Source organism: Canis lupus, chromosome 6, assembly GCF_048164855.1.
Source record: "Canis lupus baileyi chromosome 6, mCanLup2.hap1, whole genome shotgun sequence".
NCBI lineage: Eukaryota > Metazoa > Chordata > Mammalia > Carnivora > Canidae > Canis > Canis lupus.
The window spans coordinates 5645357-5671074 of NC_132843.1; the positions used below are offsets into that span (position 1 = coordinate 5645357).

Genomic DNA, 25718 nt, shown 5'->3' on the forward strand with positions numbered 1-25718 from the left:
CCTAACCGTTCCCACTGTAGGAGCGTGGTAGGCGCTTGCAAACGTAAGCCGGAGGGGAGCAAGCAGCACGGCTGCACGGGCTACACCGCAGGCTAACCTGTCAGCTCCTAGGGCCCCAGCGGGACTGTGCCTTCTTCGGGGACCTTGCTTCCAGGAAAACCTCTGACAGAAGGAACAAGTAAAGAGTAAACAAATCTGGGTGCTGTAAATATTATACTATCATTTTCTTCTTTCCTGGAGTGCCTGAAATATCTCAAAATTGAGGGGCGGGGGGGGGGGGAGACAAGTTTGTACACTCACTAGGAGAGTCACTGAAAGCCTTTGTATCAACAGGTTTCCGAATATTATCACGCTTTCCTGAATACTGTGCATTAAGGAAATAAAGTCTGGTCCCGGGTTAGATAATATTGCTGAAAAAACTAAATCAGCTGCAACTAATATTATTTTGAAGGCAGGTTCCTTCTTTTAAACACATAATTTAGTCAAGTATCATACATTTCAAATCTAGTAATAGTTTGGTAAATTGTAAGTGATCACTTCACAAATATAACCTTATTTATAGTTCTATATTAATTTATTCTGGGGAACACATTTTAATATTTCAAAGATTTAATATTTTATTCAGAATTTTTTCAAGTACCATTATGAGCTCAAGGCTGCATTTCTAATCCACAATTAGTGATAAAAAACAGTTTGCAACTTACCACTTATAAGTTAAAGGTTTAAGGAGTGGGTAACCTCAAAGTTATCTACAGATTTAACACAATCCCTATCAATTAAATACAGGCAAGGTTTTTGCAAAACTGTACAAGCTGATCCTAAAATTTCTGTGTAAATACAAGGGATGTGGAATAACCAAAACAACCTTGAAAAAGGAGAAAGTTGGAGGACTCATACTTCCTAGTTTAAGAACTTGCTTAAAAAACTACAGCAATCAGGGCAATGTGATATTGGCAAAAGGTAAAACAGATCAAAGAAAGAGAGCTGAGTCCAGAATCAAACCCGCACATTTGTGGTCAACTGATTATATTAACAAAGGTGCCGAGAAAACCAATTGCACAAAGAATAGTCTTTTCAATAAGTTGTACTGAGACAACTGATTTAGTTTAATAGCAACATACAGAAAGTAAAGTTGAATCTTTTCCTTATAAGATATGCAAAAATTAACAACAAATGGAACATAGAGCTAAAGGTAAGAACTAAAACTCTAAAACTCTTAGAAGAACATATAAGAGTAGATCTTTGTAACCCTGAGTTTGGCAAAGACCAATGTTGGTAGGAATGTGGAACTTCATACATTGTTTATAGGAATATAAAATGGAAAACAAAAGAGGAATATAAAATGGGATAGCCACTTTGGAGAAGTTTTGGTGGGTCCTCAAAATGCTAAACATAGAGTTACCATAGGACCCACCAATCTCAGGCCTAGATATATTCCCAAGAGATTAAACAAACAAAACTATCTACATGAAAACTTGTACATGAATGCTTAAAGAGGCATTACTCATAACAGCCAAAAATGTGGAATGGATAAACAGAATGTAGTACATCCATCCAATGGAGTATCAGTCAGTCATGAAAAAGAAGGAAGCACTGATTCAAGTTACAATGTGGATGAACATTGAGAATATGATGCTAAGTGAAAGAAGCCAGTCACAAAAACACACAGATTGTATGATTCTCTTTATATGAAATGTCCAGATGAAGCAAATCTAGAGGCAGAATGCAGCCAAGGGCTGGGAGACATGGGATGAATTGGAGAATGACTGTTAATGGGTTTAAAATTAATTGTGGCAACAGTTGCCCAATCTTAATATACTAGCGTCCACTGAACTGTACACTTTAAATGAGTAAATTATATGGTCTGTGAATTATATCTCAATAAAGTTGGGTTTTTAAAAAAGATTTTATTTATTTATTTGAGAGAGAGAGTGAGATAGCATAAGTAGCAAGGAGCAGGAGAAGCAGGATCCCCACTGAGCAGGCAGTCTGATGTGGGTCCCAGGACCCTGGGATCCCAGGACCCTGGGATCATGACCTGGGCAGAGGATTAAGCAATTGAGTCACCCAGGTGCCCCTCAATTAAGCTGTCTTTAAAAAAGAGAGGTAATACTCTACATGATGATAATCCATGCAGAAACAAATGCAGACAAAGGTGTTTATCAGTTAATTTTATTTCCAACCACTAAAACTCCAGGATGGGATTTCCAAAAAAGATGAAAGCATGGCTCAGCTGCTTCCAAAGTGAACCAGAGAATGAAAATAAGAAGCTTATGAAACTGGAACTTTGAGCAAGTCTAGAATGGGTGAGGGAGTGGACAGGAAAAGAGTTCCCTTATCAAGGAACAGGTAAATAGAGAATTTCACATCACACATCACAGCTACCTTCACTGGGCTCTTTCCAGAAACACAGGGAGGGACTATCTCAAGTACCAAGAAATAATGAATATACAGTTGACCCTTGAACAACATAAGTTTGAACTATACAAGTCCACAGATTTTTTTAAAGTACAGGACTGTAAATGCATTTTCTGTTATGAGTTTCTAATTACATTTTCTTTTCTTTAGCTGACTTTATTGTAAGATTACATTACATGTAACATATACAATATTGTTCATTGCCTGTTTATGTTCTCAGTAAGGCCTCCAGTCAACAGTAGATACAGTAGGTATTTTAGTAGTGAAGTTTTGGAGGAGTCTAAAGTTATACCTGGATTTTCAACTGGTGGGGGAGTCCCCCCAAGCCCCCATGTTGCTCAAGGTCCACTGTATTTTAAAAGCCACAGAAGGGCAAGCATTGTCTCTACAGTTTTAGATTTCTTAACAGGAAATTCATTTTGGGGGCACCCCGGGTGGCTCAGTGGTTTAGCGCTGCCTTCAGCCCAGGGCCTGATCCTGGAGACCTGGGATCGAGTCCCACGTCAGGCTCCCTGCATGGAGCCTGCTTCTCCCTCTGCCTGTGTCTCTGCCTCTCTCTCTCTCTCTCTCTTTCTCTGTCTCTTGTGAATTAACAAATAAAATCTTAAAAAAAAATTTCATTTATTTAAAAAAAAAAAGGAAATTCATTTTGGATAAAACGTAAAGTGAGTAAAAGTAAACTCAATGGAAAAAGACTGAGCTAGATGTCTGAAAAGAAATTCCAGGCTGGATGAATGGAGCCTCCAAAGCACACAGAGCAAGAGAACCCAATAGAAGCCTATGGCAGAAAATTACGGCCACCAATTACTTGTTCACCTTTCCATGAATCCATGCCCTGTTTATGCCAATGTAGTTTTCTCACTTCCTCTAAAGGCCATGTCTCTCTATCCTTTGACTTTGGGCTGAGCCATGTGACTTGCCTTGGCAAAAGGAATGTAGGTCATGTGTCATATGCTCATTCTAACCCTAGTGTTAAGGGGCCTTGCATCTGTGCCTTGCTCCTCGTGCTTCTGCATTGCCCAAGGAGTGCTTCCTCAGATAGCTGCTGCCTCTCTAACCCCAGAATGAACAAGCAAGCAGTGTCCCCCTTGTGTCCTCACAGCTTGAAGTAGAGCCACCTCAGCTAGAAAGCTCCATAATATTTTTGTAACATTTCTATAAGTACAAGAGTACGCACGCCACTGGGTGTGGAGCCCAACTCGAGGCTTGAACTAACAACTCAGAGATCAAGACTTGAGCGGATTTCAAGAGTCAAACATTTAATGGACTGAGCCTCCCAGGCGCCCCAGCACAAGAGTACTTTTAAATAGAAAGATATAAAAAAAGAATTAACAGGCACAGCCAGGTGTCAACTTTCAGGATTAATAATAGTATTCTAAATTCTAAATAAAGTGTTGTTTATTTAAGATCATATTTAGAATTCTACAATAGCTCAATCTTTTATTAGATAATACTGACTTACTCAGTCCTATACAATGTTCAATTTGTTCTTAGCATTTCTTTCATTTTCGGTGTTCTATCAAATTTTTAAAAATACCCCCCAAAAAAACAGTAGTAATAAATTATATAATTCCCTACACAAATCTTTGAATTATGTCATTTTTACTATTAAGTTCAAAGCTCCATAATTTCTAGTAAGTATTGGGAAGGGAGGTCTATTTTTTTAGCCTATATATATGTTCTTCAATTTCACTTTAAAAAAGTATATAATAATGAGCTTGATTTCAGAAGTCAGGCTATTCAACTTCAGATGTATTAGTAGAGTAAGGGGAGAGCTTTTTTATTTTAACCAAAGAACCATTAATTCACCTTTGCAGATTTTGTGACTGTGGTACATTTGAAACCCAAATTTTTTTTTAAGATTTTATTTATTTATTTATGAGAGACACAGACAGAGAGGCAGAGACACAGGCAGAGGAAGAAGCAGGCTCCATGCAGGGAGCCCAACGCGGAACTCAATCCTGGGACCCCATGATCACATCCTGGGCAGTTTAAGGTGGCGCTAAACTGCTGAGCCACCTAGGGATCCCCTGAAACCCAAATTTTACAAATACAACCATTATGATGAGGCACTAGGGCAGAGAGGCAGCCATAATACTGACTTCAACCCAAGTGAAACCAGATAATAAGATGATGCTAAAATCTGTTAATGTTAGATTCTTAGAATAAGCATCAAAATCTTCTAAGATACTAACATTTTAATGGAATTATCCTAAGGATTGCAACTGTGTTTTAAAACAAAACCAGAATGACTTAGAAGCACACATCTAGAAGATGGAGGTTATAATTCCTATTGATGAGACTTTTTTTGAGGGAGAGAAAAAGAGAGGGGGGAGAGGCAGAGGGAGAGGGAGAGAGAGAGAAAGAACCCCAAGAAGGCTCCATGCTCAGTGTAAGTCCATCGCAGGACTCAATTTCACAATCCTGAAATGATCTGAACCAAAATCAAGAATCGGCCACTTAGCCGACAAAGCCACCCAGGTGCCTCAAGACATTTTTAATAATAACATGGATATTCTAGTCCCCAGTTTATTTGGGAAAACAAAGAAGAGAGTCAAAAGGAAACCCAGAGGGAAAGAAGGATGTGTTGACACATTATGACAGAAGTCTCATCTTCCCGTGACAATTCTGACCAGTGGGAGATAGGAAGACAAAACTGGACAGACAAGTTCCTTTCTCTCCCCTGGAACCACTTCAAGCTCCTGTGTAAAACCTTCCAGAGACATCTGCTGACCTACTGCTGAGTTCCATTCACAGCTCTGTACAAAGCAGAACCAGCACAACTCATTGCAAGAGGACAGGATAAAAAACCCCAAAAGCCCACAGTGACGCTACAACACAGGTACTCCAATGGCACTCTTGCCCACTCCACACCCCTCTTGGCAGCAAAAAAAAACGAATGCATAAATTTTGCAAATGTTAAGCTTCTAACAAATTGGATTCAACAATCAATTGGTTGATTGAAGTGGTTAAATTTTAAAACATTTTTAACAGAGGCAGTCCAAGGATTACAATTTGCCATTGAAAAGATCATAAGATGTCCGTCATACGTGCTTGAATGAAAAGCATAATTAAGACAGCATATCAAGAATGAATACTCTCTCCCACAAAGAGAGATCCTTTTACATTTCCAGTGCTCACACAGAAGGAAGAGTAATTTTTCAAGAGTATGAATTTGTGCCACGAATGTGGTCCAGAATTAATATTGTGTATACGAGGCAGCACTTGGCTTGATAGTTCCACAAATAAACAAATACTGAGTAATTAACACACACACTGCATATTATCCCCTTTGAGGCCACGGAAATCTATGTCTTTATATTATCAAATCATAAATCCAAAGAGAGTTTGTTTAAAATTACAAAGAAAAAGGAGAACACTAGCCGATTTCTACAAGGATAAAGAGGGATAAAAAAGTACACTGGACTCCAACAATTAATGAGACAGAACAAATAGCAAAAGGCACACGCAGCAGCATAGAATTTATTTTTAGCTCCAACATTAGGCAACGTCATTACAAGAACGATCAAATCCGCAACAAACTCCCAAAGTGACTGAGAAATTGCCATCACTGGAGAGATGAGAGATTGCACAGAGGGACACCAGACAAGCACGGCCTGAGGATAGCTAAACCAGGCCTTCATGGGTTGGAGGGATCCATGACTGCAGAGGCTGTCAGACATTTTTCACATGCTCTCCACCCACCTAGATTCTAAAAAGCATCCATCTGAAGTTATCATCCAAAATTCAGTCCCTCTTCCCTGAAGTACTGTGGAATTGGACCTTGCACATAGAATACTAATAATTATAATAATAGATAATATTAACAACACATATAACACTGATACAATAACACAATAATATATAATAAATATAATATGCATAATAAAATAACATATGCAATACTATGCTTTTAAAATTAGACATAAAAAAATAAAAAATAAAATAAAATAAATAAAATAAAATAAAATAAAATAAAATTACAGACATAGCAATATAGTCACAGATGTCCATTACCTCTAATAGCCAAATTTTAGGAAAAGCAATTAGAATAATTAGAAACATGGTCATATGAAAAATTTTCTATTGCTATTTTGCTTTGAGGTGGTCAGGGAGCAAGCTACAGACTACAGTAGTCACTTTAGAGTACCAAATTTCATCAAGAGCAGTCAATTCCTTGAATATTATATCAGAATAGGTAGGGAGATGTCAAATATTCTGTTTAGATCATACAGAAATCTCTCCTCAGGAACACTGTTATTACCCAGTGAAAACATCTGGTTATAAAGAACTGTGAGCCCTCTGATGTGAAGTTACAACACACACAGTGAGAAGAATGGTCATCTAATGTCAATAGTGGAAATCAGACATATTGTGGGGATCATTTCATAACGTATAAAAAAATACTAAATCACTACAATGTACACCTGAAACTAATATTGCATGTCAATTGTCCTTCAATTTAAAAAGCAGTGGAAATATCTGGGTGGTGGGATTTTGGATAATTTTACTGTCAGCTGCATGGCTTTTGTGTGATTTTTCTAGCTGAACAAAACTACAATGCAAAGCTCAGAACCCAGACTGCTGGATTCAGATTTCAGCTTTATGTCTCATTGGCTGTGTGGTCTTGAGCAAGTTACTTAATCTCTCGGTCCCATAGTGACCTCACTTATAAATAGGGGTAAAAATAGTCCCCACTTGAGAGTGCTGCGAGAGGACTAAGTGTGTTAGTACATGGAAGGTGCTCAGAACACTCTATGGAACATAAGAAGCCCTCAGGAAATATCCACCAGCAGTAGAAGCAGTAGGTATGCTAATACTATGCCAGCAATTTGTAAAATTGACTTATTATGCTCATTAAAAGTGGCTGCAAAAGCAACTATTTCATGGGCAAAAAGTGAAAATGGGAGCAAGAAAACCTCTCTACTTCTGTATAAATACAACCAAAAAAACCAAACCCCCAAAACCAAAAACCTAGCAGATCTACATCCTACAAATATATGTACATAGTATGTAAGAGGAAGATATGTAAAGAAGAGATCCCTGGGTAGACGTTTTCTCCTAGGATCCATCATCTCATTTCAGAGGTCAGCATTCACAGCTGACTTAGAGTTAAGAGGTGCTCCAGGCAGTACCTTCATGGGTGCAAGTCTATGCTCTCAATTTAGCAGCAAAATAGAAGACATTCTAATGAGGTTAGCATTTGTAGGCCAGAAGACTCATCCTGATTAAGAAGAAAGAAACCTTTAAAACCTTAGTAGCCTGAATCTACAAATGCTGGAGTGGGGATTTATTTAAAATGAAAGTCAGAAACACACACTTGAATTGCCAGGAGCTGATAATGAAAAGGATGCATTATCCCGAGCCCTGGATTCTCTTCCTTTGAGAGAGAGATAATCATGAAATTAAATAGTACATTAGAAGGTAGTAAGAGCTGTGGAGAAAAAGGAAGTGAGTGGAGCAGGGACAGAAAAAAGACAAGTGTTGACATTTAAATAGGGTAGGTAGAGAAGGTGGTCACATGAGCCTGGATCAGACAAGGGAAAGCTTAACCTATTTTACTCTATCATCATCAGCTCTGATGAAAGCTCTGAACAGGCTGAAAGCCCCCAATGAAGACAAGCTATTGGTTATCCCTGTGTGTCACTTATCCTGACCACCCCCTTTCGACTCTGACAACATACACTCTAGTTATTATACGAATATCCTGTTATGGACAGTCTGTGCTGGTATTATTTTACTTTTTAAAATCTAAAAACATAAGCTTCTTAAATAATCTTCCCTATAAATATTTTTGGCAAATAAAAGGAATTAAGAATAAGAGACAAGTCATTGGCTATATCTGGTAACCCAACGTCCATTGTCTCGTTTTCCAGTAAGAAAATCCAGATTTTCCTTGGGTACCTAAACCCATCAGACTGCCAACCAGAGAGGCTCGGGTGGGGCTGATGGCAGCCCCTACCTCTTGGAGTGAAGTCCATTACCTGGCCCTACAAATAGGAGCTACAAATCACCCTTGAATGCTACTACGGGTCAAGTTCAGGAGTGGAACACGTGACCAAAGCAAGCCAGTGAGAACCCACAGGTGTGGAGACTCCGGATGCAAGTCACAGAAAGGAGATACCATCCTTTGTGGGACTGCTCAGGTGCTAGAATGCAGGCCTGGAGTCACTGACGGAGCCATCCTTGGCACCCTCGGGGAAGGGAAGGAGGTGAGTCTGCCTAAAAATGAAGCCAGTCTAGAGAGGGAATAGCAGAGAAACAGGAATAGAGCTGGCTGCCTCTAACAATACATCTGGGGGACTTGAACATGGCCCTATCTCCAGACAGCCACCCATACATTTTTCACACAGTGGAAGAGCACATTTCCTTTTTTGATTAAATCACTGAAGCTGGGTTCCTGTCACTTGCAACCAAGAGTCTTAGCAAATACAAAGAACTCCTCGGGAACTGGGCTCAGTATTTTCCCTAGAAAGCCAACAACCCAACAACTCATACACTTACCCGTTCCTGCCCAGCAGTGTCCCAGATGAGGAACTTATGAAGTTCATTTCCACAAGGCACAGTTTTGGTCATAAAAGATGCCCTGAAAAAGAGAATCAACATCTCCATATTACCAGGCGCCCCTACAATCCTCACAAAGGCTCCCATTTCAACCAAGTGCATCTTGCCTCAGCAAGATTCCAAAGTTCCCTTCTGGAGGCCACTAAGAGGAAAGAAGGGCTGCTGGAGTCCCATCACCCAGAAGAAAATATTCTGCATTTTCTGTCTGTCCAACTGGAGGTATAGGGAAGGGAAAAATAATTTTTTTAAGCCAGAATGCATTCAAAGCACTGTGCTTCCAACAGCACTGTCCTAAGATAGTGTGTTCAATTGTTCTGAGATAATATGCCCCAAATCTCAGGAAAGAAAATAAAACCCAAGATTTTATAGACTTATTCTTACAACAATGAATAATGAAAGGGGCAGCTAGTCTTTGGGCACGTCACATTTTGGGCCTTGAGATGGCACACACAGAAAACTGCCTTCCATATTCACCTATGCTATGCATCCAACACTAGAGCAACTGATAGATACCATATCTCATTCTCATCCTGCTTTTATATATGCAAGGATAAAGCTCGGTGATTTACCAAGTATTTATGTTTTCTCCATTAAAAAAAGGGAAGGATTTGAAACTCTCAGTAGATAATGAAACACTTGATACTTTTCTTTTTTGCATATTTCCTGTTAATAAACTCTCTGTGTTCATGAAAGATGTAAAGATACACTACGTGAAAAGTTTATACCCTTGACTTTTTTTCTGTAAGATAAACTTCCCATTCATTAAAAATTAGTGAGTATCCCCAACAGTGGGACAACCAGACATGATAAGCTTCCTCATGTGATGGAATAAGCACACAGAACACCTGTGCAGCATTCTGGCCAAAACCTGGATTTAATCATGAAGAAACAAATCAGGTGAATTGAAAATGTGGAGCATTCTACAAGACAACTGGCCCAAATGTTTCAAGTAAGACAAAGTCATGAAAAGCAAACAAAACAAAAGGCAAGGAGATTGTTCTAGAATCTAAATTAAGAGAGAAGAAAAAGATAAAATCACCAAAGGCCCCTTAGCTGAATCTGGAATTAAGAGGAAAATAGCTTTAAAAGACATTTAGAGGACAACTGGAGAAATTTAAATTTAGACTATATGTCAGATAATGATCATTGTATCAAAATTAATTTTCTAGAGGATGCCTGGGTGGTTCAGTTAGTTCAGCATTCAACTTTTGGTTTCAGCTCAGGTCATGATCTCAGGGTCGTGGGATCGAGCCCCACATTGGGATCCATGATCAGTGTGGAGTCTGCTTGTTCATCTCCCTCTGCTCCCTTCCACCCTCTCTCTCCTCTCTTTCTCTCACTCTCAAATAAATAAAATCTTTTTTAAAAAATTAATTTTTTAGGTGTGATAAATGGTATCCTCATTATGTTCTTACTCTCAGGAGAGGCACAGTAGAGTTTTTAGGGGTAAGGCTGTCTTCCCTCACTTCCTACAGCCCAGCTAACCCACCCTGTCCACCGCACAGTCCAGTTCTGTGCCACTCAGCACTCATTCTGTTAATGTTTCCTCAACTTCTACTTTTCCCCAAGACTAAGAAGTAAACCACACAAGTCCCAAATAGAAAAGTATATGTCCCTGCAATTCCCACCCGACCCCCACAACATATGCACACAACACCAAAAGTTAACAGTTCCATTTATCAACCTACAACTGCACTAAATGGAAATTCTAAATATTTTTCTAAGTGATATGACCCAATACTATCAAAACCACAACTGTCCCATGATGCTTTATTTCTTTTAAAGTGCTTAAAATATACACAGACTACTGATAAGAGTAAATACATTCCAAAAATAGAAATGTCTTCATTACTTATCCCATTACAAAAGCAATATATGGGGACCTCCCAAAAAAGAAATTCAAAAAATGAAAGCAGAGGAGGAAACAAATCAATCTTCATGTCACTGCTTAGCCACAGTCACTGCTAATACTTTGGTATATGTCTTTCCAAATTATTTTTATATAATGTGTATGCTCATAATTGATCATACTCTACATACATTTTGTTTTCCCTCCACTTGATGTATCATGGTCCTCTTTCCATTTCTATGAATATAGATCAACATCATTATCTAAAGTGACTAAGTATCCTATACCACGTTATGGCTTTATTCACTACACTACCAATAGACATTTTTGTCACCTATTTTCCACTATTATGATTATGATTAAATGAATCTCTTTGTACTTATATCTTTGTGTCCTTGTCAACTATCTCCTTAGACTTAATCTTAGACATGCCACACTGGCTGGGACCAAGTACACACCCATGACAAGATAGAAGATGACCTTCTTCCCAGTCAATCCTGATCTTTCAAATCTTTCGGAGTGTGATAAGGAGGAATGATAAGTCATTCCCATTTTTATTATACTTATAACTTTGAATGCCATTTTAGTGTTTATTGTTCTCTTATATTTTTCTTTAGTAAATACTTAGTTCATGACCCCTGCCCACTTTTTGGTTGGGGTGTTCATTTTTCCTTTTTCTTTTTTTTTTCTTTTTTAATTTATGATAGTCACAGAGAGAGAGAGAGAGAGGCAGAGACACAGGCAGAGGGAGAAGCAGGCTCCATGCACCAGGGGCCCAACGTGGGACTCAATCCCGGGTCTCCAGGATAGCGCCCTGGGCCAATGGGATTGGCAGGCGCTAAACCGCTGCGCCACCCAGGGATCCCCTGTTCATCTTTTCTTATTCACTTCCTGAGTGTTTTATACTAATCTTTTATAACATTATAATTTAAATAATTCTTTTTCTGGTTTAACCTTTGCCTTTTAACTTTGTTTAGAAATTTTTTCCATAAGTACCTTTAGTTTTGCTTTTAGTCTCTTTGATGTAAGCCAGATTTCCATTCATGCTTCAATATATTCTAGGCACTAGGATAAGTATTGTATCAACCCTGCCCTTAAAAAGTTCTCAGGCTTAGAAAACTAAGTTCATGCCTTTAAAAATCTTAGAATCAGAGACTTTTAGAGATGGAAGAAACATGAAATATCGAGGCCAACCTCTTCACTCTACAGATTAGGGGGAAAAATCTGAGACTCAAAAGACAGTTTTTCCATAGTCAAAGAGTCTCAGATGTCAGGAACAAAATGCAGAGTCCTGTCCTCACTGCCAGCAGGGCAGAATGAGCATTTAGAAAAGCCCTCAATTTCCTCATCTGAGAAACCATATCTACTTTGAGAAACCTCATCTGAGAAACCAATATCTACTTTGCACGATCTAGAGGGCTGTTGTAGGATCCAATGAGGGAATGACATCTGTGAAATTCCTGCTTGATACACAGCAAGCCCACGAGGAACAGCTTCAGTATGGTTGTAATGCATATCACACACACACACACATACACCCCTCTGTTCCTCATCCTGCCACTAGAAAAATGACTATTAATATTTGAAACGGCGACTGACAATCCTTGTTCTTTTGGTTGTTTGGATTGTTTGTCGTTTTTTTAACAGATTCTTTGCTAGCATTTAATCTTAAGAACGTCAAGCAACTTTTCTTCTCTATAGATGATCTCCCAGAGTGGTAGACGGGGAAGGCTTGGCAATGCTGACCTGACTTTGTTATCTATGGGAACCAAAATCTGGCAGAGAAGTTACACAATCACCTTGTAAATGTTGAAACAGAAAGAGGGAGACACACACACACACACACATGCACACACACACACACATTTATGTTCAAGATGTCAACACAATCTGCTTGAATAGCAAAGCCAAGATTTTTCATTGTGAGTCACAGAAGACGATAAAAATCAACTCTTACACTGCTGAAAATGACATTTTGAAGCCTATGGCCTTTTCCCCAGTGGTAGTTTGATCACAGTGGGAAAAACAAGGGTGGACTTGGTTTGAGTCATAAGTTCACTGCTCACTGGCTGGGCGTACCTAAACAAGCCACCTCAAGGCTCTGATTCTTGAGGCCAGCACCGTGACAGTGAAAAAGGCCCTCAGCTAGAGGCATGAACTAAAATGCCTACGGGCCCAGGAAGCGGCCCTATAAATGAGCCAAACAGACTAGGTGTAAAAGTAACACTAATAAAAATAATAGTAACAATAAATAGCAGGAGTGCCATGGAAAGAGGATAGCCCACACCACCCACCCTGACATGGAGCGCCTGTCAGTCAGGTCCAACTGACTTCTGTCACGTGGGTATGTGCACCCAGTAAGCCATGTCTGCCGATTTTTTAAAAGAAGCCAGAAATACAAGTTTATTATGTAAAAATCTCCTGATTCTTCATTATTGGCTTAAATATTAAAGCACTGTGCAGGCTAAATAAAACACATCTATAAGCCAGATTCCCAGCATACCAAACCCACCAGCTATAGGCCAGGCATGGCAGTCCATATATAACACCTTCCAAGAAATGTGTATGTTCCTTCTAGCTTTATTTTTCTGAAGCTCGAGTTTGGAAACATTTTCACAAAATCGCAGAAGAGAGGATAAATTTTGAGTGGGATAAATTTTAATTGGGTAATTGAACTATATCAGGAAAAGGACAACAGATAAGAATCAAAGAGCCCTTCTCAACCTTGACTCCAGAAGAAAAGTAAGGAATGAAATAGACAGAAAGCAGAACAGCACATAATTTAATGCTATAATCACGTAATGTTTATGAAGAAATTTTAAGGTGTGAGAAAATGCTTAAGTTTGAAGTTTGATAGAAAGTAACAACTCAAAATCATATATACAAACATTTTTCAAGACCTAAAATCTAGTGAATATACGGAAAAGTATGCTTCTGGTAAGTATACGGAAAAATAACAATTGTTTGAAAAACAATTGAAATATCCATCAAGAGCCTTAAATATGTCATATTCTTTGACTGAATTATCCATTGTTATGAATTTAACCTAATGAAATAATCAGAGGTACATGCAAATATTTATGCCCCAAGATATACATCATATGTTATTTAAAAAGTGTAAAAAAAAAAGTTATAAATACCCTAAATACCTTATATGAAAATACTGCCATTAAAAATCATTGTTTTTTTAAAAAAGATTTATTTATTTATTTATTTATTTATTTATTTATTTATTTATTTAAGAAAAGAGTGAGAGGGCAGGGGAGGAGCAGAGGGAGAGGGACAAGCAGAGTCCACACTGAATGTGGAGCCCAACTTGGGTGGGGCTCTATCCCATGACTCTGAGATCATGACCTGAGCCAAAATCAAGAATTGAACACTTAACCGACTGAACCACCCAGATGCCCCAGAAATCACTGCTTTTTTTTATATACTGATGTATGTGCCCAGAAAACTGGGAGAAAAAAATCCTTGCTTTTAAAGACCATTTAGTAACATGGAATTCATAATATAATGTTAAATTACTAAAGATTTTATATATACATAGTAAAAAGACTGGAAGAAAATGCACTAGATGTTTATGGTAGCTATGCCAGGAGGCAGATTATGGGTGGTTTTTATATTTTCTTCACAGGTTTCTTCATTTTCGATTTTTTATGAGTATATAATACTTTTATAAAAAGAAAAAATTGTATTTCCATTATGTTTCTAAAGATTATGGGATACAAGAAAATGTTCAAAATGAAGACAGGATTAAAAACTGTATGTATGCTATGATTCCAACTTCTATAAGTTCCGTGGTTTTTTAGAATGAACACGAACTTTTATAATGAGGAAAAATTAGGCTTTAATCTTGACTCTGTCAAGGAAATATACAGACAGCATGTAAAGTGTCCCATTTATTTCTGACTTGTAAGAAATTTATATTCAGGACAGAAAAACAAGGCAGAGGATGGAGAATGGATGCCATGGCATGTCAGGTAGAATTGATGCCATTTTTGTTTTTTGAAATTATGTATTCATGCATCTGCATACCCAGAAAATACTTTTAAGAAGTATGTTAAATATGCACTTTTGGGATCCCTGGATGGCTCAGCGGTTTAGCGCCTGTCTTCGGCCCAGGGCATGATCCTGGAGACCTGAGACTGAGTCCCACATCAGGCTCCCTGCATGGAGCCTGCTTCTCCCTCTGCCTGTGTCTCTGCCTCTCTCTCTCTCTCTGTCTCTCGGTGTCTCTCATGAATAAATAAATTTAAAAAATCAAAAAAAAATAAGCACTTCGGACTTTAAATATTGCTAATATAAATTGGAGAAAATTGGATCAGAGAGCTAGTAAAATACTCTGACTTCAATTTTTATTTTACATTTTTAGGCATGGTCTGAATTTTTCATAATGAGCACTGTAATTCGAGGGATGATTTTTAAATTAATGGACTATTTTTTAGAGAAGTATTAGGTTTACCAAAAAAAATGAGCATAAAGTACAGAGAGTTTCCATATAATTTGTAATTTTTTAAAGCCCCAAACCACCACAATGTACTTATTAGACAAAGCAAGGTCAACAGAGTTTGATTGATTGTCTCCAAAATGGTTACCAATGATCCATACCACTCGCCCTCTAAATGTTGCTCTTCCCACCATGAAGTGGGATTGCTTTTCCCTCCCTTGATCTGGGCTGGCATTATGACTTGCTTTGACCAAGATACTGTGACCAAAATGATATATCTTTTATAGGCACAGTGATGCTTATACATATGTGTAACAGTCATTTCACCACATATAATTTACGATAAGAACATGTATTACCTTTAATTTGGAAAAATCATTACAAAAGGGAACCAGATTTGTTATTAAAAATGAATATTTTTAAGCTTAGAAAGTAGAAGATGCGGGATGCCTGGGTGGCTCAGCGGTTGGGCATCTGTCTTCGGCTCAGGGCGTAATCCTGGAGTTCCGGGATCAAGTCCTGCATCGGGCTCCCTGCATGGGGCCTGCTTCTCCCTCTGCCTATGTCTCTGCCTCTCTCTGTGTGCCTCTCATGAATAAATAAATAAAATCTTAAAAAAAAAAAAAGTAGAAGATAAGAATCTCCTCCATCTTCCAAAACCACACTTTAGAGTTAATCACTCTAAAGGGTTTTGCTTTTATTAAACACACAAAATGGAAAACTAAGGAAAATACAAGTACATCACAGAGAAGAGTGACAAGAATTTTGTCTGTAAAACTGTCCCCAATGGGGCGCCTCAGGGGCTCAGTTGGTTTAGCGTCCACCTCTTGGTTTTGGCTCAGGTCATGATCTCATGGGTTCTGGTTTTGAGCACCACGTTGGGGTCCTTCCTTGCTCAACAGGGAGCCTGCTTCTCCCTCTCCCTCCACTTGCCATTCTGCCAGCTTGTGCACTTGTGTGCTCTCGCTCTCTCTCTCAAATAAATAAATAAATAAATAAAATCTTTTAAAAAAAGATTTGGGTTCCCTAAACATGGGGGTCCTAGCTTATAACCCAATCCAGGGCATAGAGTGTTATCTGATCCTCTTCACGTCACACTACAGGAAATTAGGGCTCAGGGAACCAATACAAAATGAACACTCCAACTACTGCTACTTCCCCTGTGTCTGATCCAGGAGTTGTGTGTCCTCTGCCAGTATCCATGAAATGGGCACAGCTAACTTGTTAGCTTGCTGTCACAGTTCTTGACGCATATTTTTGTGAACATGCTTCTTTAAGTCATTTTTAAGCTAAAGAATGTAGTGGATTTTCTCACCTACCCCACTCCAACCACTGGCCTATCAACCAACTGCTGGAGCATCTACTTATACCCTGCTGTGAATCTTCTCCACCTAGTGACAGAGACAAATGCCCCTGTCCTCATCAATCCTACAGTGTTTCCAAAATATAGACACACATTCTTTCCCTTCTGAAGAAAACAAAACCTTTGCTCTCTGCAAAGAACATGGTATCTTCAGGGAGAAACCTTAGTGAGGCCAAGTTCTAAGAGAGTGAAAAAGCATGCACCTGCAAAAATGGCACAACAAAGCACATCTGGCAAAAGCATCTGTAGGACAGGGGAAAATGGAATATGAAAATGTTCCTATATTCTAAGGTTGGGGTCTCAGAAGCGAACAATCCACTCCCCTCCCAACCATAAGAATAGAAATGCTAACATTCAATTAATCCAGGAAAGAACATCAACCTGCCCCACAGACTGTGTAGACAACTGTGCTGTGTGAGTGGACAACTGTTTCCAGGTTAGCTGGTAGGCAACTTAAAGCAGAACCTTTGCGAATTTGCCTTGTGTCTCATCTTCCATCTGAAGATAAAGCCAGTGTGATTTGCAGAGTAATGCTCTTGGAGATCAAGGAGATGGTCTTGGGCTGTAGCCTAAAAGGACAGTTGGCTAGGAAAAAAGAATTATTGACAGGAACAGTAAGCCCAGACATACTGCCTAAAAGTCACTGCATTTCTGTCAGTCTTTACAGTTGGGATCAAGTCTCACTGGCTGGGATGAAAACTGCTTGAAGGCTCAGGCACAAAGTGACCTCTCTGAGTGCTTTGAGAGGAAGAAATGTGAAAGAGAAGAACATACAGGAACTTACCCAATGGTCGGGCTGATGTTGTGGTCAAAGTGATCCTGGACAAATCGACACACAATGCTTGATTTCCCAACCCCGGTGTCCTGGAAAAGAATGAGGACACGCCATGAAGACCAAGTGTATCAGTTCTGACCTAGTATAAACACAGAACCAGAGGATGGAAGAGGTTATTTCTGATTGATGGAAGTAGGGGAGGAGAACATTTTCTTCTATTTCATATCAGTATTTTCTAAAATGAAATTGTATTGCTTTCATAGAAAGGAAAGAAGGATGGTAAAAATAAGCTTTAGAAACACGTCCCACATACATACAATAATTAGCCTAGAACTCACATGTTCACAATATATGTATTTCCAGATTTGAAAATTTTTGAAGAGGTCTAGAGGAGAAATATGGTAACACTTTGAATTGTTTTGGTAGAGATAGAACTGACTTTGTTCAAAACCTTACCACTCAAAAACTATATAATCTATTTTTCTAGTATCACTCTGTAAGACCTACGAATTCTAATTGCTGCATTTCTGACATTTTCTCTTCAGAATCTAATGGCTGCATAATAACCTCAAGTTTTGCTTAAATATATAAAGATCTCATCTCCATGGTCTCTCTGTTAAATAATTCTTTAAAGCTAATTAAGATAGAGGTCCATTATACATTAGAAATCAAATACATGCATTTCTATCCACTCCCTCCAAACACCCTTGCCAAATGGTTTAAGGAATAAAAGACACAAATTCACAAGGTCAAACAGATGGGAGACGAGACACCAGACAAGTTATGTCAATGAAAAGCACATGTCTTGGTGGTCACTGAGAAAGAAGAAGCTGGAGCCTTCAGGCCACCAGGGAGGAGAGCCATTGAGAAGCAAAAACAATTCATGTCGCAGAATCCCTGAACATATCAAGAATTTGGAGAGCAAGGTCACACAAAAACACACCCTTGGTGCCCCTGACCACAAAACCAAGGACAGATTCTCCTGCCTTCCAGGAACAGGATGGAAGTTGAGTCTCCAGGAAATCTGTATCAGATAGGGCTAGGATCAGGGGCTTGTGTGACAGCTCAGGGAGTGCCTGTGTGACCCTGCCACATCCCCTCACCTCCCTGTGAACCAAGACAGAAGTGAGGAGGAGTCCCATTCAGCTAAGAGGAAAAATCCTGCAGAGCCTAACACATGGAGTCTCCCAACTAAAAGCCACGTTGCACCAGTCTGCAAGCCCTAGTGCAAACAGACCTTTAGATACACATTTTAATCTTTTAAAAATAAATGCCCAGCTAAGAAATATTAGACATTTATACCCACACAAAAAGAGCAGGATACTATTTTAGAAGATTATTCAGAGAATGAGACAGACCTTAGAAATTAAAAATATGACGGTAGAAATGGAAATTCCAAAGGAAGAGGTATACGGTAAAATCAGGAGACTGTCTAGAAGGTAGAACCGGACTAGAACAAGGCAACTGGCTTCAGTAGCCATCAGTGCTCTTCTAACAGCAGTGGCAAGGCAAGAAGACACAAGATTCACAGACGATTGACACAGAGAAGTCCTCCTCAACACATGCTTATCGGAAAGGATCATGGTGACATTTTGAGATCTGTAAGTGAACAGGAAACAGGACATAGCCCAAGAAGAAACAAATAGTGATATGGTTCTTTTCTTTTTCTTTTTTTTTTTTTTTTTAATTTATGATAGTCACAGAGAGAGAGAGAGAGAGAGGCAGAGACATAGGCAGAGGGAGAAGCAGGCTCCATGCACCGGGAGCCCGACGTGGGACTCGATCCCTGGTCTCCAGGATCACGCCCTGGGCCAAAGGCAGGCGCCAAACTGCTGCACCACCCAGGGATCCCAATATGGTTCTTTTCTATTAAAGGTGTACAAAGCCTAAAAATCAAGGAGGAAATGTTGAAACTTAGAGAAATGTGCTTTTCTTTACACTGAAATACGAAATGAGATTTGAAACACCAACTGGAAATCTGAATTCTTTTTACTCCTTCTCACCCCCATGCTTAGGGGGCAATTCCCACAAACACCCCTGATGCCCATCAGAGAATCATTCCCCAGAAGGCCTCCTATGCTGGTGCAAGTGGCCTTCCCTGGTTGTGAGCCGCAGTAAACAAAAGCACTAAAGGCTGTTTATCTGCAGCGTGCACATCAACGCACAGAGTTCAAAGAGGTGGCAACAGAATTAAAACACCAGCTCCTCGGATTCTAGATCAATATGCCACTGCTATTTCTGTGTCGAACCTTCAGGATGGATTCTGGTTAATGTGCCTCACAGTTCCCCAAACCCCACAACTCAGTTCTTCTTAGCTCAGTTGCTTTGAATTCCTTCTGCTTCCCACCACCCCCCTCCCAGCCCCACAGATGAGCGGCTCTGGCCACCCTTTAGCCCACGAAACCCCAGGGAACCTCAAAAACCAAACAACGGTGCTGCCCTACCCTGGAAGAGAAGGAAAACAAGGTGGAATGCTCTCTGTGAGCTGCCTGGGATTGTGGGGGGTGGGATAAGGGGGGACCTCATTCCACCAGCCACCACCTGGATTTGTGTGTTTGCAGATTTTTATGTCACCAAGCTCAGAGCGTGCAACTCCTCCTGTCAGAAGCTCTCAAGTTCGTTATCCCACAAGAAAGGCTAAAGGATTGGGACGCCTGGGTGGCTCAGTGGTTGAGCATCTATCTGCCTTTGGCTCAGGGCATGATCCTGGGGTCCTGGGATGAGTCCCGCATCGGGCTCCCTGCAGGGAGTCCACTTTTCCCTCTGTCCAGGCCTCTGCCTCTTTCTCTGGGCCTCTTAAATAAAACTTGAAATAAATAAATAAAATTTTAAAGAAAAGAGAGAGAAATGCTAAAGGATCCATGTCTGCTGTCCCTGCACCCCCAGAAGCCATTCCCATGAGGGCCGTCTCGTCCCTAGTGTAGGAATTCTCTCTCTCGGGCAAGCCCTGCCTCCCCCTGCCCGCAGCAGGCCGGAGACCGACAGGACAGCAGAGGCGCCCCCACCTCCACGGCAGGGAGGGCAGGGAGCACCCACACTCACAGCGGCCGGGCCTGCTCTGCCCGGGACTTAGGACACCAATCCGTGTCTCCCAACTTTGTCCCTTTTGGGCCCTCCCAGGCGTCCTTTCGGCTTATCCCCAGGCTCACTGTGCTTCCAAGCTGAGGAAATCAGCCCCCAGAATACCTCCAGGTCACGCCAGCCCCCTGCAAACATCGGGCCTTCCTCCCTGCGAGTGAGCGGCCCCTGGTGCGCAGGGCTTTGGGGAGACGGTGCACCTCGTGACGAGGACCCTGCTCTAGGAACATTCTGGGTCCCTCCTTTCATCCTACCTGAGGGCTCCACTCAAAACAAGTGGCTCCAGGGATGCCTGGGTGGCCCAGTGGTTTAGCGCCGCCTTCGGCCCAGGGTGTGATCCTGGAGACCCGGGATCGAGTCCCACATCAGTCTCCCTGCGTGGAGCCTGCTCCTGCCTCTGCCTGTGTCTCTGCCTCTCTCTGTGTGTGTCGGTCATGAATAAATAAATAAAATCTTAAAAAAAAAAAAAAGTGGCTCCAGATCCCCAAAACACCCCAACAGAACGGACAAGCCCAAGCCTCAAAATGCCCTTGAGGATGAAAAATTCAAAAATTCCGGCCACCTGGAAATGACCCCTTTCGACTCATCATCTTCTACAGATGCCTCGGGCTAAAACACTAGCTTTCCTGAACAGGTCCAGCAGGCAGGCCGTTCACACCTGGGCTGAACAATTAACTCCTCAGCCCACCAGCCTCGGTGTTTGTCTTCTTTTTATATTTTCGCTCTCGAAGTTTCTCTCTCTCTCATATATGTGACAGGAAAATCAATAAACACACTAAAGGGCAGGCAAAGCTTAAGTCTGTCTAGGACAAGGACAATATTCTCCCAGAGAACTGCTTCCAAGAATGTTCCAGGCCCGGGGCTGGTGCGGCCGCAGACCCGAGGACAGCTGGAGGCGCTGCTGTTCCCCCGGCGGCCAGCAGGGGAAGGCCCTGCTCCGGGAGCGGGAGGGAGCGGGAGGGAGCGGCGGGCCGGGCCTGCAGGAACCTGTGGCCTCAGGGACACAGACACAGGACGGAAGCGCCGCTGAGTCAGGGCCGGTGCGCCAGAGAGCCCGCAGGTTGGCCGCAGGAAAAGCAGGCGGCCGACTGGGTGAGGAAAGGCGTCTGTGCGGAGGGGCAGGGCGAGGGGCCCCAGCGGCCCACCAGTCTCCAGAGGCCACTTTATTTTTAGTGGGATTACCACGAGCGGAAGGAAACTTGTCTCTGCGGCTATTTTCCCCATTTCAGAAGATTGTGGGACTCTCGGAGTGCATCGTGTCCAGGCTCCCTGTTTTTCAAAAGAGGAAGCGGGGAGACTTCCACAGGGCCACACAGTTGGCTGCCGAGTCAGAACCGAATTTTCTGAGCTCCGGTGAAATCCTGTGAAGGCTCTGGTGGGGTTAAATCTACCTCCCTCCCAAATGTAGATTTCGTCCCCCAAAAAGTCCATTCTCTAGAACTCTTGAGGTGTGCTTGTAGTCTTGTATCACTGCCTTCCAGAGGAGCATTGTGTGTCCTCACACTAGATCTGCCGGGGTTCTGCTGTAAGGAAAGGTGGACATGGTACCAGCTACTGGGGAGGCACTAGAATCAAACCAATTATGATTCCACGAACCAGATATGAAGTGCAGTAGAATCCTCCCTGGGGGGTAATCAGTGTTTTATTGTATTTTCGTTTGTGTGGTTTTAATCAGACTCAGGCTGAGGCCCAGCGACGGGTTCCATCTACTTACAGGCAAGTGGATGCCTTACATGATACTTCTCCCATATATGTCACCGTCTGGAGCTAATAACATAATCCTCTGAGAACCTGACGTGACAATCTCTACTATTCCAGTGGTCACATTTATTAATCACACGTAAATCCATCATTATGAAATCACAAACCACAAACTTGCAGCTGCTCTCCGGTAACACTCGAGGCATCACTTGATTCCTTCCTGGACAACCGTGGCAGGCTTCAAGGAGGCGTTGCTATCTCTCAACATAAAGAACGGTAGGTCCCAGGCAAATATACCACCCCTACCTAAGCCTGCTCTAATGGAAGACATCAGCAATCAGTTGAGGATATGTTATTTTATTGAACCGGAAAAGGGCCTCAAAATCTTTCCAACGAGCTCTGCAGACAATAATAAATGATGTGTGTTCCCAGAACAAATGGTTGTCCCCTACTGTTGCCCTACTCTTCCCAACAGTCAACACACTCCTACAGTCTCCTCTTCTCCAAACTCACGAAGAACATTATAAGCCAACATGCTTCCTATGCAAAGGAAATGACAAGCCAGACCAAGAATCACAGACTCAGGAATTCCATTCCTAGGAATGTAGTTAAAAGAAGAAAAAACATAAGCACAAAAAAGTTCATGAAAGTATTATTTATAAAAATTAGAAATGGCCCCCAAAACCACTAAGAATTAAACAACTTGTGGCACAGACAGGAATCTCTTAAGCTTTAATTTCAGGCCAACCAAAATGTCAGAGGCAGACTATGATTTGCCCATCATGTGAACTAGGGAAATGATCGTTGCAGCATCTGTCTCTGGTCTAGGAATCAGAGGGAACCCACATGGCAAGGGGTTTTTTGCACATATTTGGTTTTTGGGTTTTTTTTTTTTTTTCAGTCATCTGCTTATTTAAGTAGTTAGACTTTGAGCCTTGCACACTTCTAAAAAGTCTGAAGTATCTTACATGTTGATGTGGAGTTGAGTTAGGAATTTAGGAGGACTGTGGAGGCCAGGCAGGTTTTATGAATGGAGAAAAACAAAAAGAGACACAGACAGAACCATGGGAGGGCAAATGGCTTGATCTTTTGACCCCAAAGGTAAGTGAAGCTGAGAGCACCAGAGTCTGACCAGTAGAGCAAAGGTCTCCTCAAGGACACTGGATGTGCTCACCATGCGCACGAGATGGCCTTTTGGAGACATACTGCAGGCAATTGCAGAGAACAGTGACTAGTGATCTGGGGCAGTGCTGCGTGTGCCTGCTTATTAGTTCCACTTTGGGGCAGAGATGTCTAGAGGAAGTATGTACTGCTGCTGCTGAAGGAATGAGGTCATGGAGGAGACCATTTCCGTTTCCTGTGGCTGTAGGGTGCCCAGCCCAGGGCCTCACCACCATGCCCTGTGTCAGCTGGCCAGGTCCCAGCCATCCCAGCCAGGGCTCCTTGGTGGCACCACTTTTCCTTCCCCAAACCCTGGATCCACCCAGAAGAGAAAACAGAACAGGAGTTGACACTGAGGAATACACTTTGTCAAGCATATCCCAATCCTCGAAGCACCCAATTCCAAAGAAACCCCAAAGAAAGGTGGCACAAATTCCATATTAACCCACCAAGTATTTTCTTAAAGCCTTGGCTAATGGGGAGAAGATACACACCCCCATTCCACATCTCTTCCATGGATTGATGACAAAGCAACTCACAGAATACCCCAATCACACACAGCCTTCACAGTAGTCAGGTCACTGCTTCTGAGGAAACTGAATTGGCCAGACTAAGGGCTCAAGGTCAAAACATTGCACGTCACCCCCCCAGAGCTTCCAGTAAGCTCCGTGGAGAGCTCCCATGCATCACTTTACTTCTGTATCTACAACACCCTTTCCACAGGAGAGCTGAAATACTTTGTTCCTGGATGACATTTAAAGGTTTATTGAAATTACAGACTTAATGGGTCTGTTTGCCCCTGAGCTCTAAATATCTTTGACACTGGAAAGAAAAAGGGTTCAATATTTATAAATCACAGTTACCACTATCCAAAAAAAGCACCATAAAAGCAAAAAACATCATTAAACTCAAGTCTAAAATGTGCTTGTTTTATTATCACAAATTCTACAAGATTTCCTTTGGTGGCATGAGATCTCTGTAGTAAATTTCAAACTTCACGTTATGTTCTGGGAAAAATTTGAAATAGCAATGCAAGAAAATCCAACTATAGGCATTGCACCATACTTAGGAAAGCACACCACAAAATCATTCTAGGAATATACAATATAAATTAAAAGCCCCTGAGCGTTCACACAACAACTCTGTTCTGTCTGTGTCATGGCTATTTTGAAACATGTCAATGGTGTGCATTATAACAAACATTTCAAAATCCATTTACAAAGAGAACCTAATTCTATATATGACAAAAGGAAACTGAAAAGCCTCATACTGAAAAAACTGGGGTCTGCCCCGAGCCTGGGAGTCAGTAAACCATGGTCATGAAGTATTCATATACTTACTTCATGAGGACAAAAATGCTTACAGACATTATTGTAAGCATGTAAATCACATAAGTGAATTTTTTTTAAGATTTTATTTGTTTACTTGAGAAGGAGAAGAGAGCACAGGCAGGGAGAGGTGCAAAGGAAGAAGCAGACTCGCCCGTGAGCAGAGAGCCCAATGCAGAGCTCAGTGCCAGGATCCTGGGATCATGACCTAAGCCGAAAACAGACGCTTAACCCACTGAGCCACCCAGGCGCCCCAACAGCATAACGTGACTTTATGCATTTAGATCAATGTACCATGGGCACTAATGAATAAAATTCGGAAATGTCCATAGTTCTCTAGATGTATATAAGAATTATGTAAAGGCCACATACAGAGAATAAGAGGTCATTGTTTGGGTGCAAAAATGACCAGGAGAGCTATAAAAATATCCTCCAAGGTAATAGAAAGTAATAAGCAGAAGTGAGGAGCATGAAAGCCACAAGAAAGAGACAATTAAATGGTTTAAAAGGGAACAGAGACACAAGTATTCACTTACTTTCTCTCTCCCTGGGTCCTCACAACAGCCCTTTGTAAAGCGGACAGAAGGCATTACCCACATTTCCCATGTAAGGAAACCATAGTCTGAAAGGTTAGGTGAATTGCGTGTGGTCCTACAACTAGTAAAAAGCATCACCAATGTTCAGACAACTCTTTCCCCACATCCAGGGCTCCATTCACCAGGCAAACCATGGCTCTCCAGCAGGAGTGCATCCCTCACATATCCACTAGTCCCATCAGTGCCTGTACAGTCAGCAATATGCAAGGACAGGAGAGGAGAGAATGAAGCCCAATTCCTGCACTCAGGACAATCAGACTCAGACTTAAACTCTACAAAGGAATCTTCCAACACTGCATTTGCTGGCTAATCATTTGAAATCCAGAGAGCATTTTTCTGTTGAAATAATGCTGTAAATAAATAATGAGTATTTCCCAAACTTGCTGCTGAACCATAGCACTCTACAACAGAACTGCTGTTTGTTTCTATCTATGGGAT

The 25718-nt window shown here is 41.2% G+C and overlaps 1 protein-coding gene across 3 annotated transcripts in view; it reads right to left on the reverse strand.

Annotated features, from left to right (window-relative positions):
- The window catches only part of RAB31 (RAB31, member RAS oncogene family), a 128580-nt gene that overhangs the window by 54571 nt on the left and 48291 nt on the right, over window positions 1-25718 (reverse strand). For 2 of the 3 annotated variants that reach the window (XM_072828720.1, XM_072828721.1), the window contains exons 2-3: window positions 17426-17505; window positions 8923-9004 (exon numbers count right to left, since the gene is read on the reverse strand). In XM_072828720.1, the coding sequence (XP_072684821.1) occupies window positions 8923-9004; window positions 17426-17505 (162 nt within the window). The remainder of the gene's footprint in view (window positions 1-8922; window positions 9005-17425; window positions 17506-25718) is intronic. The other variant, XM_072828723.1, reaches the window with a different exon arrangement.